Source organism: Tinamus guttatus, unplaced genomic scaffold, assembly GCF_059628265.1.
Source record: "Tinamus guttatus ecotype Peru unplaced genomic scaffold, ASM5962826v1 Tinamus_guttatus_pri_ptg000004l, whole genome shotgun sequence".
Taxonomy (NCBI): domain Eukaryota; kingdom Metazoa; phylum Chordata; class Aves; order Tinamiformes; family Tinamidae; genus Tinamus; species Tinamus guttatus.
The window spans coordinates 13,283,384-13,298,841 of NW_028288538.1; the positions used below are offsets into that span (position 1 = coordinate 13,283,384).

The 15,458-nt window shown below is 38.8% G+C and overlaps 1 protein-coding gene across 7 annotated transcripts in view; it reads left to right on the forward strand.

Moving 5' to 3' along the window:
* Positions 1-15,458, forward strand: part of TCF12 (transcription factor 12) — a 149,493-nt gene that overhangs the window by 119,501 nt on the left and 14,534 nt on the right. For 4 of the 7 annotated variants that reach the window (XM_088520149.1, XM_088520141.1, XM_088520161.1 and 1 more), the window contains 7 exons: positions 395-500; positions 1,658-1,797; positions 2,110-2,254; positions 3,904-3,968; positions 8,233-8,311; positions 12,813-12,886; positions 14,639-14,845. In XM_088520149.1, the coding sequence (XP_088376275.1) occupies positions 395-500; positions 1,658-1,797; positions 2,110-2,254; positions 3,904-3,968; positions 8,233-8,311; positions 12,813-12,886; positions 14,639-14,845 (816 nt within the window). Of the gene's footprint in view, positions 1-394; positions 501-1,657; positions 1,798-2,109; positions 2,255-3,903; positions 3,969-8,232; positions 8,312-12,812; positions 12,887-13,858; positions 13,931-14,638; positions 14,846-15,458 lie in introns of all 7 variants that reach the window. The other 3 variants (XM_088520135.1, XM_088520129.1, XM_088520156.1) reach the window with 1 other exon arrangement.

Sequence of the window (15,458 nt, forward strand, 5' to 3'; positions counted from 1 at the left end):
ATTAAATATTCAGAGAGGCATACAGTTGTGTTAAAATAAAATTTGTTGGATAAAACAAGCTGTTTTATCTTGTTCTTTTTATCTTGAGCGACAAGTTTGTGCAAGTTGTGCTCTTGGAAAGCAAACTCAGCATTCAAGCGTTTATCAGGCCACCTGGCTGAGCTGGCATATGACAAAGCATGGTGTTAGGATTGCGCTCCTCTAGTTTCTCTGTACTGTGGCAACTTGCTAAAGAGCAAATAAAACAAGGGCGACAAATGGTGCAGCTTGTTGCACCATTCTTTTATTATTATTATTATTTATTTGGTTCTCTGTGTGCTGTCCTATTGGGTTTCTTGGCTCGTGATACCCAACCACTACTAACAGTGTGTATTTTCTGGTCTCCAATCTTTAGGTGTATGCACCATCCCCAAGTTCTGATGATTTCAACAGAGAATCTCCAAGCTACCCATCTCCTAAACCACCAAGCAGTATGTTTGCTAGCACTTTCTTTATGCAAGGTAGGTAAAATGGCTTTTAAATATAGATATGTGTAACTTGTCCTTTCAGCAGAAATCTGAGATTATCCACTGCTACCCTGACTGAATGTCTAAACTTAAAGGTAACATATTGTGCTATGTCTTGTGGCTGAGTTTTATGTACTTTTAAAACGGTTAGATGAAGGGAGCTGTCTGTTGATTTAAAGTTTTCCTGGTGACATTAATTGCTGACTGAAATTTAAGGGGATTATACACCAGGCCAGATGGACAGAATCCCCCGTCCTTTGATTTGCAGGGGCTGCAGAGCAGCACACCACAGCGATATAGAAAAATGAGGTGAGGGCTCCTCGACTGCTCAGGAATTTGGCTGTACAGTATCAGCTAACAGGCGTAGTTCTCAAATGCCTGTATGTCCGGCATGCCAGAAAAGAGGGGGTTGAATTGAACAAACCTGGAGCGGAATTCATTTCCTCGTCTTTGTGTCAAATAAGTAGCTCATGCTGTAGTCTAACGAGGTTTTGAGGACGTCGAAAGCTGGAGCCTGAGTACAGCAGCGTGCAGAGCACCTCAGTTTGTGCTACTGAAGGAAAACTGCATTGACACGCTTGGGTCTAAGGCTTATGTAATATAGTCATTTCAGCTATTTAAATCTGCTTATGAAATGTTTTTTATGGTACTAAGGTATTTTAAACTCTAAATTGCTTATTTTAGGTTAATAGATGTTTTGCACTGTGTGTTTATGGTGAGCTCTGCTTAAGCAAGCATCTGTCTTCTCCATCCCTTTTTTATTATTTCTTTTCGTCTGGAATTTTTATCAACTCTCTTGATATAAATCTGGCCCTACTGAAAGTCTGTGTAATTAGCAGAAGTACTTGGTATTTTCTCAGCTGTGGCTGGATTGTATTTCAGCTATAAAGCCTCTGGTGGGTTTTGGGGGGAGGGCTGGAGGGGGAAGGGTTGGTGGGTTTTTATGCTTGTTTATTGTATAAATACAGCAAGTGTGGTAGCAGAAAAATAGAGGCACAATATAAGCTATTCACTATTCCCTACTGATATTTGTCTGAGTAGCTAAATTATGTATTCTTTTAAATAATTTCCTAAAGGAAAGATGTTAGTACTCTTGCATGAAATGTATTTTTCTTTTCTTTTTTTCCTTTTTTTAAAATTAAATAAAAAAGATGGGACCCACAGTTCTTCTGACCTCTGGAGCTCATCCAACGGCATGAGCCAGCCTGGCTACGGAGGAATGCTGGGGGGCTCGTCTTCCCACATGTCCCAGTCGGGCAGCTACGGCAGCCTGCCCACGCATGACCGCCTGGTGAGTTACCCACCACCGTGCCCCTTCGTGGAGATTTCACTTACAGGAGTTCGTTTCCTATTTGCTGCTCACCAATATCAATTTAAAACCCTGTTGTGAGGACTCACAATCTGAAAATATTAGGTCTGTGTCCTCTTATTTAGGTGTATCATGTAACAAAAGGCTGTGGCTGGATATTTAGGGGTTCAGTTAAAGGGCAGATGAGTCACTTTAAATATTGAGTAAAGAACTGGGTCCTGTATGTATTGTGTCTTAAAATATCAATATCTATTTGGAGATTACTGAATTGTCTTACGTCTCTTGTCTCTCCAGAGCTATCCCCCACACTCAGTCTCTCCTACGGATATAAATGCCAGTCTTCCTCCAATGTCTAGCTTCCATCGTGGCAGTACCAGCAGTTCTCCTTATGTAGCTGCCTCACACACTCCACCTGTCAACGGATCAGATAATATTCTGGGTAAAAACATTCATCATGCTGTTTTTATTTATTTATTTTAAGCATAATATTACAAGGCAAAGAAGTTAGGGCTGTACAATGCATATAATTACTCCTATTTAATTTATGGGGTGCTTGTAGTCAGGGGTATTAAACCACTCTGATGCTTGTTCTCAGTATGGCTGAGGTGTAGGCAATTGGTTTGTGGTCAACAGAAGTCTTACAGATTTATTTGTTTTTGTGACCAAGTCCTTGCTTAAAAATCTGTATTCATTTACCTTAACAGTGATTATGCTTCCACAGTTGAGTATATCTACAAGTTGGTAGTTCTGGTATTAAAGTTTTCAGAGCTGCTGCTCTATCACTAAGATGTTGTGCAGGACTAGGGCAAGGAAGAATGTTTCTTTGGACTTTAAGGAGCTTGATAAACTGTATTGTAAATTCCTCCCTTAACTGATTTAAAGATTAGTGACTAGCCAGTATGGTGGCTAGTTCAGACTCTTCAGTGCCTAACTAGAAAGCACAAAATGTAGGACGAAGATCTGTTCCTTGTGTGTATTTGATAAGTATGGAATGTTTTGATCTCTATCCTTCCTTCTCCTCTTGACCAACTTGGGAACAGTCATAAGGATTGAAATGCAGCCTCCTGTATTCCAGTTTTTCCTTTTCTTCCTTTTTTTTTTTTTTTTTTTTCTCCTTTAGATGTAATGATGTACATATCCAGACACAACTGTAAAAATTAAATGACTGTAGATATCTTTGAATTTGATATGGTTTGTACTCAGCTTTGTTTAAGTAAACAGAATTTAGTTGAAGTGACTATATTGACTTTATTTTCAGAACATGTTTTAGAGTTGGATCTTTAAACAGACCTCAGTTAATAAATCTGCATGTGAAATCTGAGATAGAAAAATCCAGCTCTGCCATAACACATGAAACAAGATGAGCACTGCATCAGTTGGATTTCTGGTTGAATGTCCCACATACATTAGAAAGTTGTTGACACTCGTTGCTGATTGATGCAGAAATAAGATTTGCTTTCAGAGGATCTGCCTTCTACAATGAAGTTTATATTTCAAGAGATTCAGGTCTTTTCTGTATTCTCAGTTAGCTGGGCCTTCGCTTGTTTTAACAGTGGAGCGAAAGGGCACACGCAGCTCCCAACATGCAACTAAAGAAGAGTAATGGCAGCAGTGACAGAAACCCTGGTGGATAAAGAGCCTTTCGGGGATTTTCTAAAATAAAGATTAGGGCTCAGCACATAATTACAGCAGAAGAGCAAGGAAACACACAAAGAGCTCTTGTATCTTCAGTGAGTTCAGCTTATAGCATCAATGAAATGGGCAGCACTTTAGTGTTAACTTAAACTTTAGGAGTCAGGTGTAATAGTATAATTAGCTTAGTATTTTGGTTTTCGTTTTACATGTCATTGGAATTAATCTGTGATACTATACGTAGTTAACTTATCGTGGTGATACTCTGATTTTTAAAGGGGAGCACCTAAATTGTTTTAATTTTCTTTAACATAATGAAGATTGATTCTGTTGGCATTGACTCCTTTAGAATATCCTCTTTTAAAAGTTGTTTTCTCATCGTATGTAATTAATACAATAATAAAAGTAAGTAAAGCTTCAGCAACAGTAAGTATTGGTTTACTTTCCATGTCACAGGAAACAGAGGAAATGGTGCTGGCAGCTCACAGACAGGTGATGCACTTGGAAAGGCATTGGCATCTGTAAGTAGTAATTAGAATGTTTAGATTTTCAACATATTGATAATTGCTTTCATTATTTATATTTTCATTCATTTTCTATTATCAATTCAGTAGTTTTAGGTATGAAGTTAAGATAACGAACTATGATACCGTGTCAGATGGTATAAAAATGTCCGTAAAGAGGCAAATGAGATATGCTTTTATTTGTAGGAGATGTATTCTGATCTTTTTTAGATGATCAGAAAATTAAGGATGAAAAAGTTTAGTTTTTAGTTTAGAAAGTTGCGTATACAAAGTAAAACTCACAAAATACTCTGTGTTTGGTCTAATCATAAATCTTTCATTTTTTTTTCCTGTATACTGTTCTAGTTAAAGTCAAATATTTTTAACATTACTCTCAGAGCAGATCCTGCCTCAAGGTTTAAAATATTTTCTCAGTGGCCTTGTAAAACTGAGAAATTTTGAAAGCCGTGTTGTACAGCTGTAATTTATGGAACAGATTTTAAAAGCCTGTGTATGCATAAAGTTTAAACCTTAATTAATGTTTAAATAATGCAGGTAATGCACAACGTTGCAAGTATTTTCATTCTGTTAAAATTACTTAAAGCTCTGTTTACATATTGCAGATGCAATAATTACATTGCATTAATACTATCAAATGAAGATGAGCGTTTTGATAAAACAGTATATAATACAGATTATTTTGAAAACAGTTCTTATATTCTGTATCTGGCTTAATTCTCGTTATGGTAGAAGTTGCAGTTGTGGATGGTGATTGGGGAAGCAGTTTAGCTTTCCTGGGCTAATCCTGACGGAAGGACAGAGGGCCGTGGCAGCCCCAGCAGAGCACCTCGCTTGCCTTCTGCTTCCCTGCCCTCATACCAGCGCATGCAAATGTGCATTTTCCTGCAGCTCCTGTTACTCCTGCTTCCATCAAAGGGTTGTGTGTTAAAAGATTATTAGGACTGATAGTGTCAGGGAACTCTTGTAACGTCTGAATTGGGTAGGAGGGCTCTGACCTACAAGCTTTGAGGCGAAAAATGTTGTGCCTTTGCTTTGGGGGATCCAGCAAGCAGATAACAATTGTAGAGTACAGAGGGCAGTTAATGCTCTCCTTTTTTTTTTTTTTTTTTTTTTTTTTTTCTCCCGTTTAAGACCTGCCAGAAAAGAAGTGAGATCATTTTGGGTCTTAAGCAAGCCTCCTTACATGCTTCAAGCTGTTCATTTCTGCACAAATGTTTCGGGATGACTGTTGTTCTGCAGCTTCCCCAGAATTTCAGTTTGACGCGTTGGCCGGTGAGACCTCTCTGACTTTGAGGCTTTCCGTTACTCTACAATTTTATTACAAATACATAGTTATTCCTTTATCCTTTTGCTGTCTGCAAGATCCTCAGATATTCATGCCTGTGCTGGGAAAACCAGGCTGATGTTTTGAGGAACAAACTCTAAATATATTGCGAGTGGAAGTCAGGGCAGAAATGTTTAGTGTAAGTGGTGGGTGGGCTTTGGTCGCCATGGCAGCGCGGTGGTGTCATCCGCTCCCGCCGCTTGGCAGGAGCAGGCAGGTCAGTCCATAAATCACGGCTGTCGGAGCCGGGGGTGATGCTTCCCATCTGCTGGAGCGGTGCGTGCCGCAGGCCGGCCGGCGGCTCCCCGGCCCCGCGACACCGGCGCGCGCACGGGCGGACAGAGCCCCTTCCCGGAGCGGCTCCCTGCCGTGGAGGGAAGGGAGGGAGGTGCTGTGTTTGCAGGTGAAACCAGTGCGTGTGAGTTCCCATTGCTAGCACGCTCGGAGTATTGCTCTGTTTGAGCCAGGACTTAGTTAAATGCTCCTTTTTTATTATTAAAAAAAGCCTTTTTGTTAGTGTTTTAGACAGTACTGCTGCTAAGAGCAATTTCTCATTCTAAAATAATGTTGATGCGCATCTTACAATAGGCCTTTCATGTGCGAAACATCAGAGGATACGACATTTGTTCTTCAGTTTAGGTATTAAAGACCGTACAGAATAGTATGTGATTAAACATGTAAGGCCAGATAATACATTTGCAAAGGTTCTTTTATTTTTGGTTTAAGCCTGGATAATTGTGGTCTTAATCTCAGAGTAGGCAAGAAAGAGAATTGTACATGAAAGTATTTACACAAAGTTCCCAAAGCCCTGTGGATTATGCATTAGTTTGGATAATGAACTAGTACAGACAGAAAGAAAAGAAAATCTGGGTATTCGTGCCATTTCTAATGTGTTTCCCTGAACATTTGCCAAACAATAACCCTTTAAGATTGTGCCCATGGAGGGTTATATGGCAGGAGAAACATCTGGTTTATTTCATTGCCTAATGCCAAATCAAAACACTTGGTCTTTAATTTAGAGGAGATCAAACAAGAGGACTGTTTAACTTTGTTGATTATATCAGCCCTCTTTGTGATAACTTATGTTTTGATTCCTACCTCCGCGCCGGGGTAAAGGCCTTTGTGTGCTCTGGTGCTTAAATAGCCACTGGTCTCCGAACAAAAGAGAAGAAAATGTAGGGAAGTTGACTTCTAAAAGTAATTCATGAATTAAGTTTCTTTGTTGCTTTAGACTCAATAACATTAACATAACAAAGGCTAACTGAAATGTACACTGTAGTGTTTAAAAAATTGGACTAACAGCTCCGAGGTTTGGCTCTGCGGGCTCTCCATTGTGCGGCCTTTGTCTCGGCGCCTTTTCATTAGGCGCTGGCATATTGGCACCCTGCGGCCGCCTGGCCCGCGACCGAGGGGAGGAGGCGGCGCATTTGTTGCAGGAAAATGAGTCATGTCACCGTTTAAGCCTGGCAGAAGGTGTCAGGGTTGTTCATCATTGGTCATTTAACAGTGCAGCAGCCAGGCGCTGCATGCAGAATGAAGTCTGACGTATTTTATTCGGGGCTTTCTTCTCGACGCGCTTTTTCACTTATAAAGTGCAGTAAAAAAAAAAAAAAACTGGCAGGTAGAGTGATGGAAAAGGCTTCCAGAGAAAACTTGGGGGAACTTACTGTGGCACTGCTTTGCTTTTACTATCTCAGCCCTCTTCGAAATAGTTGACAATTCGTATAGCAACGTTCAGAACAGCCTGACCAAGACTTTACAAAGTGTTTGAACTGATGTGCGATGCATTAATTCCTGCAGTGTCCTGCAAGTCCTTTGTTCTCCACGTTTTCTTTCTAGCACACATGAAAAGGATGTGGTCTTCTCATTAGGGAGGTGAGGGTGTTTTCTAATGCAGAAGAATGTTAGGCCAGGAAGGAGCATGTGCTCTATCAGATCCTGTTTTTGTCAGTTCACAAAATACAATATGCAACTTAACCAAGTTCCAGTTTATTGTCAGCTAAGTGCTGAAATGTCAGATTGTCTGTGTGAAGAGACATCAACCACACTGCCAGTGAAGATTTCTTTTTTTTCTTAACTGCCATCTGATGACTAACAAATCCTGGTCTCTGCTCAAGTAAAACAGGTTTGAACTGATGACCTATAAAAATATGTTCTAAATTCACAGTCAGCTGCTAAACCTAATTCCCTTTCCAAAATGAATTTTCAAAGAATCTTGGAATTCTAAGTTTTAATTAAAATTGTGAGCAGTATGTCTTCTAATTTATTTCATCTTCTCTATTACACTAAAGATTAGAAAAGGATAACTTACTGCAAGTGGAAGCTTAAAGAATAGAATAGACTTACGGGAGCAGTTGAGATATGTGTGTGTGTATGTCTATATATGTATGTATTAAAAAATGTATTTGCTGTAATATATAGTAACAGCAACAAAATTTCAGGTGGTTTTAGTTTGCTAAGTACAAACCAGCTAGAACCAAAAGTTTTCTCCATGTTTTCTTTTGCAAAAGATTGGTTTTTAAAACGTAACCAGTGTGCTTACGTTGGTAAAATCTTCTACTTCTCTAAAGATTAGGAATTCATCATTCCTCCACATTTTTCTGATCGTTTATTCATTATAATTATCTGTGTACTATTCATTCTTAATGCAAACAATTTCCCTTGCATGAAAAAAGCTGTAATTTCTGCTGCTGTTAAAGTTCAAATAAGATCTGTTCTGTTTGTGTCACTGTGCTTATTCTGACAACTATTTGAAAATGAAAGTTCTCTGGACATTTTTAGAACCTTGCATGTTATAAAGTAGGACTGCGATCGATTGGCCAAACTATTTTCATCAGTCTACTATGAAGCATGAGAAGGAATCCAAATATCTTTTTTTTTTTTTAAACTACCTATTGTGATGTGTATTGATAAACGAATTTCTTTGTCTATTATCAGATTTATTCTCCTGATCATACCAGCAGTAGTTTTCCATCAAATCCATCGACACCAGTTGGATCGCCATCGCCTCTTACAGGTAAAGACCAACTACTTGTGAATAATTTGATCACTGTTCTGAAAACATTCTCTTTGTAATGACAGGGAATTGGTAGTTGCTTCCTTGCATATTTTTTACATTATTTTTATTTTTTTTGTATTATTTTTCTGTTATAAATCTGAATTTATCCAAATTCTTATGTATTTTGTTATGAAGATTCATTTAAGTTTTAGCAACTGGCTCTGAAAATTAGCTTGTTAAAATAATAATTGAAAACTTTGAATAATCATACGTTGTCCCAACTGCTACAAATATCTGTACTGATCTGTAGCGCTGGAGAAAAACAACACGCACACGTAAAACCTGTGCAGCAGCTTTCGGCGACAAACGCAGCAGATGTGCGCGCTCTCTCATGAAAACGCAGTAGTCTGCGAGATCCTTCAGTTTTAAAACAGGAGAGCTTTTCATTCATAGCTTCCATGAATGCTGTCATTCTATGGGAGAAGAATTTCTGGCATGTTTCTCAGTAAGCGCCGTGCGCTGCGGCCACCTCTGTCACCTGCGCTTTGTGCGCGGCGGCGCGCGGGCAGGAGCATTCCAGCGCCGCGATGGACCCGCGGCAGCTGCCTCCCGCACCGCGCGCCAGCGCGGCTTTCGCAGACGCCGTGGCCTCAGCTGTCTAGTAAAAGTTGAACAGCTGTTCTCCATATAGAGAGCACTGTGAAAGCTCCATTGACTTAAATTTGTTGTTTAACAAAGAACTAGAATTACAAGCAAGATGATGTAACTTTAACCCCGTTCTTTCCGATAGTGCAATTTGCTAAATTATTTAAAGTTCATACCACAGGCTGTATTCCCGTTCGTTGCTGCTGGATATATCCCTGCAGACTCCTGGCTGCTGATCACTTTTTTGCTAGAGGTTTTCTTGAATAAAATCACGTCATAGTCAAGGACAGAGAAAGTGAGCTTAGCAGAATGGTTGTGTGATGAATGGATTAATGAAGTTATTGATGTAGAGGGACTGTCATATGCAAATGTATGTATATATGCATATGTATGTATGTAATGTCACTCAAAACACATGCATTGTTCAGACTTCACTCATGTTTAATGGAGACTATTCTGTTTTTTTGGGGACTTTAATGGATTACTGAATATGTGACCTGACATACCTGAACAGCTGCTTTGGGCTTTTTTTTTTTCCTGTATGATGAAAAATCCATGTCGAATTGAGTAATGAAGGAATTAATGTGTGTGTGTTTTATATTATTATTTAGTGATTAGTCAATGAAAAATGTCTTCTGTATCCTTGTTCTGCTGAAAAAACTGGTCAGACCAAAAGTTATTCTTTTCTTCTTAACAAAAAAACAAAATATTGAAAAGAGCTATGAGCGGAGGGAAGTAGTGCTTTCCAAAGTCTTTAGAGTTTTAGATATTCCAACTGGAGCTCCCCAATTAGATGCCACACTTAACTTTGTAAACATGAAAGCGCTAACTAATTTGTGTTTTTAGGATACGAATTTGAGCTTTCCAAAATGTGTGTTTTCTCCCTGCCTGCCTTTTGCAACCCCTGTCAGATTTAAAACTCTCCACAATTGGCACTTCAATATGCATTCCTCATTTGGGAATCTAGTGAGTAAAGCAGTAGTAGATACAAGCAAGTAATACTGAAATCCTGCTCAGGCACAAACTTAGCATCTGTTGTACAATTATATCCCCCCCTTTAATTCCAGTAATACAGAATGTATCAAGCCTTTGGTAATTTGCTCCAGTAGTTAATTACCTTCATTTATGAATCTGGACTTTTATCTTTATTCCCGGATGAGTCACTAAGAACACAGTGAAGCACAATGTAAAGTAATTACTACTATATTTATTGCTATTTATACTCCTGGTAGCCATTTTTTTGTCCTGACCCCAAAAAATTATTACAGATAGCACAAATGTTTTATGTATGTTAAAATAATATATTTTGGAGTATTTTAGCCTTCATCTCGATTGTCCTCTTTTGTAATCAACTCTTTGTTTATTTGTCAGTCTTAGTATGTTAGATTTGACTAAGTTTTTGATTTACCTCCTCTTGAATTGTACATGAGAAGAGGATCCCGTTTCCCATTTCAAGCACTGAGAGATTGTTGCTTCGTGAGCCATTTAAATATAGAAGTTCATGTTTGAGCATTTGGCCTTTGGTTGCTGGTACATATGGATTGACAATATTATTTTTATTATTTTAAGCACAAAGCTTTTGAAACTGCCTGATACAAGCTTGGACAAAGCGCCCCAGGTATGATGAGGCAGTAGTATGTGTCTCATCTTTGCTCCCCTCGTTTGATATCTAGTCTTCCATAAGTACATCCAAAGCTGGGTGTGTTAGGAGCAGCCCTCGCCGGATGAGGGGCGTTGAGAAGCGCCCAGCGCGTCCGCGGGGCGACACATCCCGCGTCCGAGGGGAGCGAGCGGATCGGGGCCGGGAGGTGCCGGGCGGCCGCCCCGCGCAGCAGCGATCGCTGGCGATGACCCCTGTAAATCCGACCGCTCGCCTGGCTTATTTGTTTTTTCGTGCTGCTCTGTTGGTGCTGCACTAAAAGCTGCAGTTGTTAATTGCGGGGCTGGCGCTGCCAGGCTGCTTTTTAACATAATTGGTGGATTTCATGCACAAACTTCCAGGAGGGGGAGTGGGAGGAGGCAGGCAGGAAATCGGAGCCATCTGGCAACCTGCACAGGCCTGGAAACACAATCCACAGCCCTAATGAAGAGCGCCAGCGTTGCTAGAGGTGTGATTAAAAACTGCAGGTTGCAGTAGGGCTTTTTGAAGGAGAGAAGAATGGGTATTTTTTTTTTTTCCTTCCCCTCCTTTGCGAGAAATTCCACTCAAATAGTTTTGTTGTGGCCTTGCTTGAAGGAAATAAGACTTCTTCCATTTAAAAAGGGTCATCAAAGCTAGACACATGGGCTTCAAGTCACTTCTGAATCAAGGATTGCTCTGTTTTCATAGTAGTTTGCCTTTCTGTGTAATACTGAGCTGATGCTGTGTTGTAGGAAGCAGCACACTCGAGCTTCTCAGTCGTAAGCTCTCCTTGAAACCCACCTCTGGTCTTGTCTCTGAAACTGGAGATTTGACCAGATAAAAACTTGAACACTCAGCTGAGTCAAAATAGTCTGAAGTTAGTTTTTTAGTGTTTAACAGAAATCAGCTGGACTCTTAAGCGTTATTCCTAAATTTGGGAATGAGAGGGAAACTGTAGATCTAAGACCCGAAATATCTGTGTGAAGTGAAAATTTTTAATTATATCCTTACTCACTGATGCTATTATATTTTTAAAGGAAAATTCCAACACAGTTTTGGCAGCTCTGGGCTTTTATGAAATTGGGAGATGTCTTTTTTTTTTTTTTTTAATTAGGAAATATTTGAGTATTTTAATAGCTATGCAAGCTGTACTCTTTTTCTTAAATAAAACCCTTTCTTTAAAAGGTAACTACTTGCAGCTCTCTGAACAAAGGAACTGTAATGTTATTAAACCTTTTCCCAGTTTTCCAGACATTCAGCTCTGGCTGTTATTGAAAGAACAAGCCCACAGGCTCTTCCTTTAATGAGCTGCTTTGGATTGTATGTCCATAATTTATTAATGTAATTGCTTTATTATTACATTTGTATGGCTGAAAGGAAGCTGTCTCTAATGGACATAGAATTTCATGTAGTATCTTTATAAAAGATGCATTATTAGTTGGTGAGAAAAATACATGTTGTACTACTTCAGTCTTTGTTCTAGAAGTACTGCTTTATTAGTTACTGCATTTCACATCTAATTATTTCTAAATTTTACATGGTAATTAGGTATATTTGTTGGGTCATATTAGAATAGTTATATGTTTGAATTTGTAGTATATAAGTAATATGGATATAATTGCTGATTTGTTCCATAGTCAATGTTTCTTTAGCTGAAATGAGATCTGTTCCAAGTTACCGTCGATATACCTGCTACTGCAAAAGGAAATAACTCAAAGTTTGTTTGCTCTTCTAAACTTCATATGTATTATAATCTATTTTTTTTCTATAATTGAAACAAAAAAGAATGCAGAATGAAGCTAGACAAGATAAGGAAAACTTTTAGATCTAGTTTTAATCTTTGTTATTTAATAGAGAGGTGTTATATAAAAATGTTTTTCCAATTATCCTTAATTTAATTTTTTAAAAATATTAATTTGCTGTTTATTTTCATGCAAGTAAATATATGTTTGTATATACCGAATATAATACGAAGAAAAAAGGATTCATTTATGTTTTTATGGTGTCAATTCAAGTGCAGTGCATGTAGTCTATTGTTATTTTCTAATGCTGAAAGAGGTTGAAAATGTCACAGCTTTGTCGTAGTAACGTGTCCCTCAGTAAGGCGGAATGAAGGAATTTGTTCTCCTTTGCAAACCCATATGTTATCCTACCTTTGTACAGAATATGTTGGTGTTAATTATGTTAAAAACCTCCTCTCTGTTTCCTGCCTATGCTGCGTATATCTGTGAGTAACCTAGACAATTTTGACAGGTGCCAGTCAGTGGTCTAGGAGCGGAGGACAAGCCCCCTCATCTCCCAACTACGAAAACTCTCTACACTCCTTGGTAAGAAATGTGGAAAGCAACATACCACTTCTACGTTAGAGCTGAAGGCTTGTTTTTGTATAAATCCTGCATATCATTAAAGGAAACAGTAGGATAGCATTACAAATGAATTCTTTGCTAACAAATGGCCTGTTCAGTTGAACAATATAAGACGTGCAGGGTGTGTCTTTCACCATCTGTTCCCTGGGCATCAGGCTTCTGTGCTAAGGACAGCTGGTGCTAAAGCGCTGTTACGAGATTTTGGTACCTTTTCACAAATCCATAGCTAATTCTTATCTAAAGTTCAGTCTGGAGAAAAGATAAAGACTTCATGCCTTTGCATTTGCTTGTCCTTCCTATTCTCTCCCTGACATGGTATTCCCTTGGGTCTGTTGTGATTACATTATCATTCAAGTATTAATATATTTTATTTGTAATAATGATGTTTATTAACATCATGTTCATTTATAAATAAAATGAGGGTTGTTCATTTATAAATAAAAAAACATTTTAGAAACAAATACACATAAAATAATCTGTTATTAGAATTCTGTTTCGATTTGAAGATTCTGCAGAGGATTTAAGTTACTAGTTTCATAAATTTCTGGTACAGCTTTGGGATGGAAAGGGGAAAAATTTGAGGGAACATTGAGAAAGATTTTGATTGCCTATTAATATTTCTAGCTTCTGCACATATGATTTCCTTTTTTTTTTTTTTCTTTTTTTTCTGACTAACAGGAATAAGTTTAAGCTAAATCAGTTTTCTTTTCTTCACAATTTTGGCAATTAAGTATGATTGGTATGTACATCTTAGGATCCTAACAAAACTGCAGTGTTAAATATTAGCCTTTCTTATCTTAATATAATCAGATCTCTGTTGCATTAACTTGACTAACAATTTATTGCTGACATGCACATCAGCTGTTTCCTCACCTCTTTTTTGAATTAATCTTAACCTGTGCTTTGCTTCCTGTTCTGTCTTGACTTTGCCAGAAAAATCGAGTTGAACAGCAACTTCACGAGCATTTGCAAGATGCAATGTCCTTCTTAAAGGATGTCTGTGAGGTACTATTTCTCTTTAGATGGTGCCTTTTTGTGTTTCAATTAATGCTTCCTTTGGATTCCCCATTAAAAGCTTTAATTAGTGTAGTGTGTGACCCAGCTTTGGGCCAACATTCTGCTAGTTCAGTTTCTAGAGAGCTGCAATGTCAGAATCAATTTTGCTTTGTTTTTTTTTTTTGACTTTTTTAAAAAAATCTAAGGCTTAGAGACTTATTTTAACATATAGAGCTTGCTTTTTATTTCTGAAATATCTGTTTGTAGACCAATATTTATAAAATGGTCACTTCAAGTTTTTTCCAATCTTCTTGTAATACAGGTTCTCGAAAAGCCCCTGCCTCTCTTAATTGTTACCAACATGGCAAGGCTGGTTCTATGATCGTTCCTTCTCATCCTATAATAGTTTATTTTGTAGTACTTCCCTTTTTTCTCTTGTTCATGCCATGTAGTAGAAGCTAAGTAACATTAACCTTATAATAAGCTTCACTTTAAAAGCTGCCACTTATTTGTGGAATGAGTGCTATCTTGAGCAAAATCTCCAGATACCTTTTCTTTTCCTTGTTTGTTTGTAGTGCTGGTAGGTGTTTTCAAAGCCTTTTGATACTGCACTTCATCTTCCGACTTTAATGTCTCCAAAGTAGAAACTGATAGAGTGTGACGAGGCCCCGCGTTGATGCGGTAATGACTGTCAGGGTTCTCCTTAATTCCCAACAGCAGTCGCGGATGGAGGATCGCTTGGACAGGCTGGACGATGCCATTCACGTGCTACGGAATCACGCCGTGGGGCCGTCAACGAGCCTCTCGGGGGGCCACGGCGACATCCACAGCTTACTGGGACCATCCCATAACGGGCCGATTGGAAGCCTGAACTCCAGTTACGGAGCATCTAGCCTTGTAACTGCCAACAGACAAGCGTCAATGGTAATACGTTTTAAAACATATTTGTGCACAGTAATTGTAGTTGCTAACTTCAAGTTGTAATAGAGCCTAGTGAGTTAAAACTGGACTGCAAGATTAATATCTATCAGGACAAAACTACTAGAGATTATGGTGGAGAAGATGGCAGACAACCTGCACCTGCTATGGGTTTCCAATTAGAGGGTCTGGGGAGGGGGGGGGGCAGAAATCAGGGGGAGGAGAAAGATGGGAAAACTTAGACTTTGGCCTGGTCAGTGGCCCATAAAATCCTGCTGTGACCATATGCAGAAAGCTGAAACTTTCTGCTGAGCGCATTTCAGCTTATACATGCATTTTTTCCAGATGTGTAATAATTGGCAGAACAGTTTTCTCCTTGAAATGGTGAATAGGGAGATTGAATGGGAAAAGCAGTCAAGAAGGACTGAATTTCAAGTGTTCTGGTCTGGAAAAGCTGTTTATTGTAAATTGGAACTAGTCTTCAATAGCAGATGCTGGCAGAGGACGGGAGGAAGCTGTTGGAATGTGGAACCATAGTGTGTGCAGGCTCAAAATTTAAACTTTTTTTTCCAAATGAAAAGGAGTTCGAGCACAGCTGTAGTGTAAGTAACAATGAAGA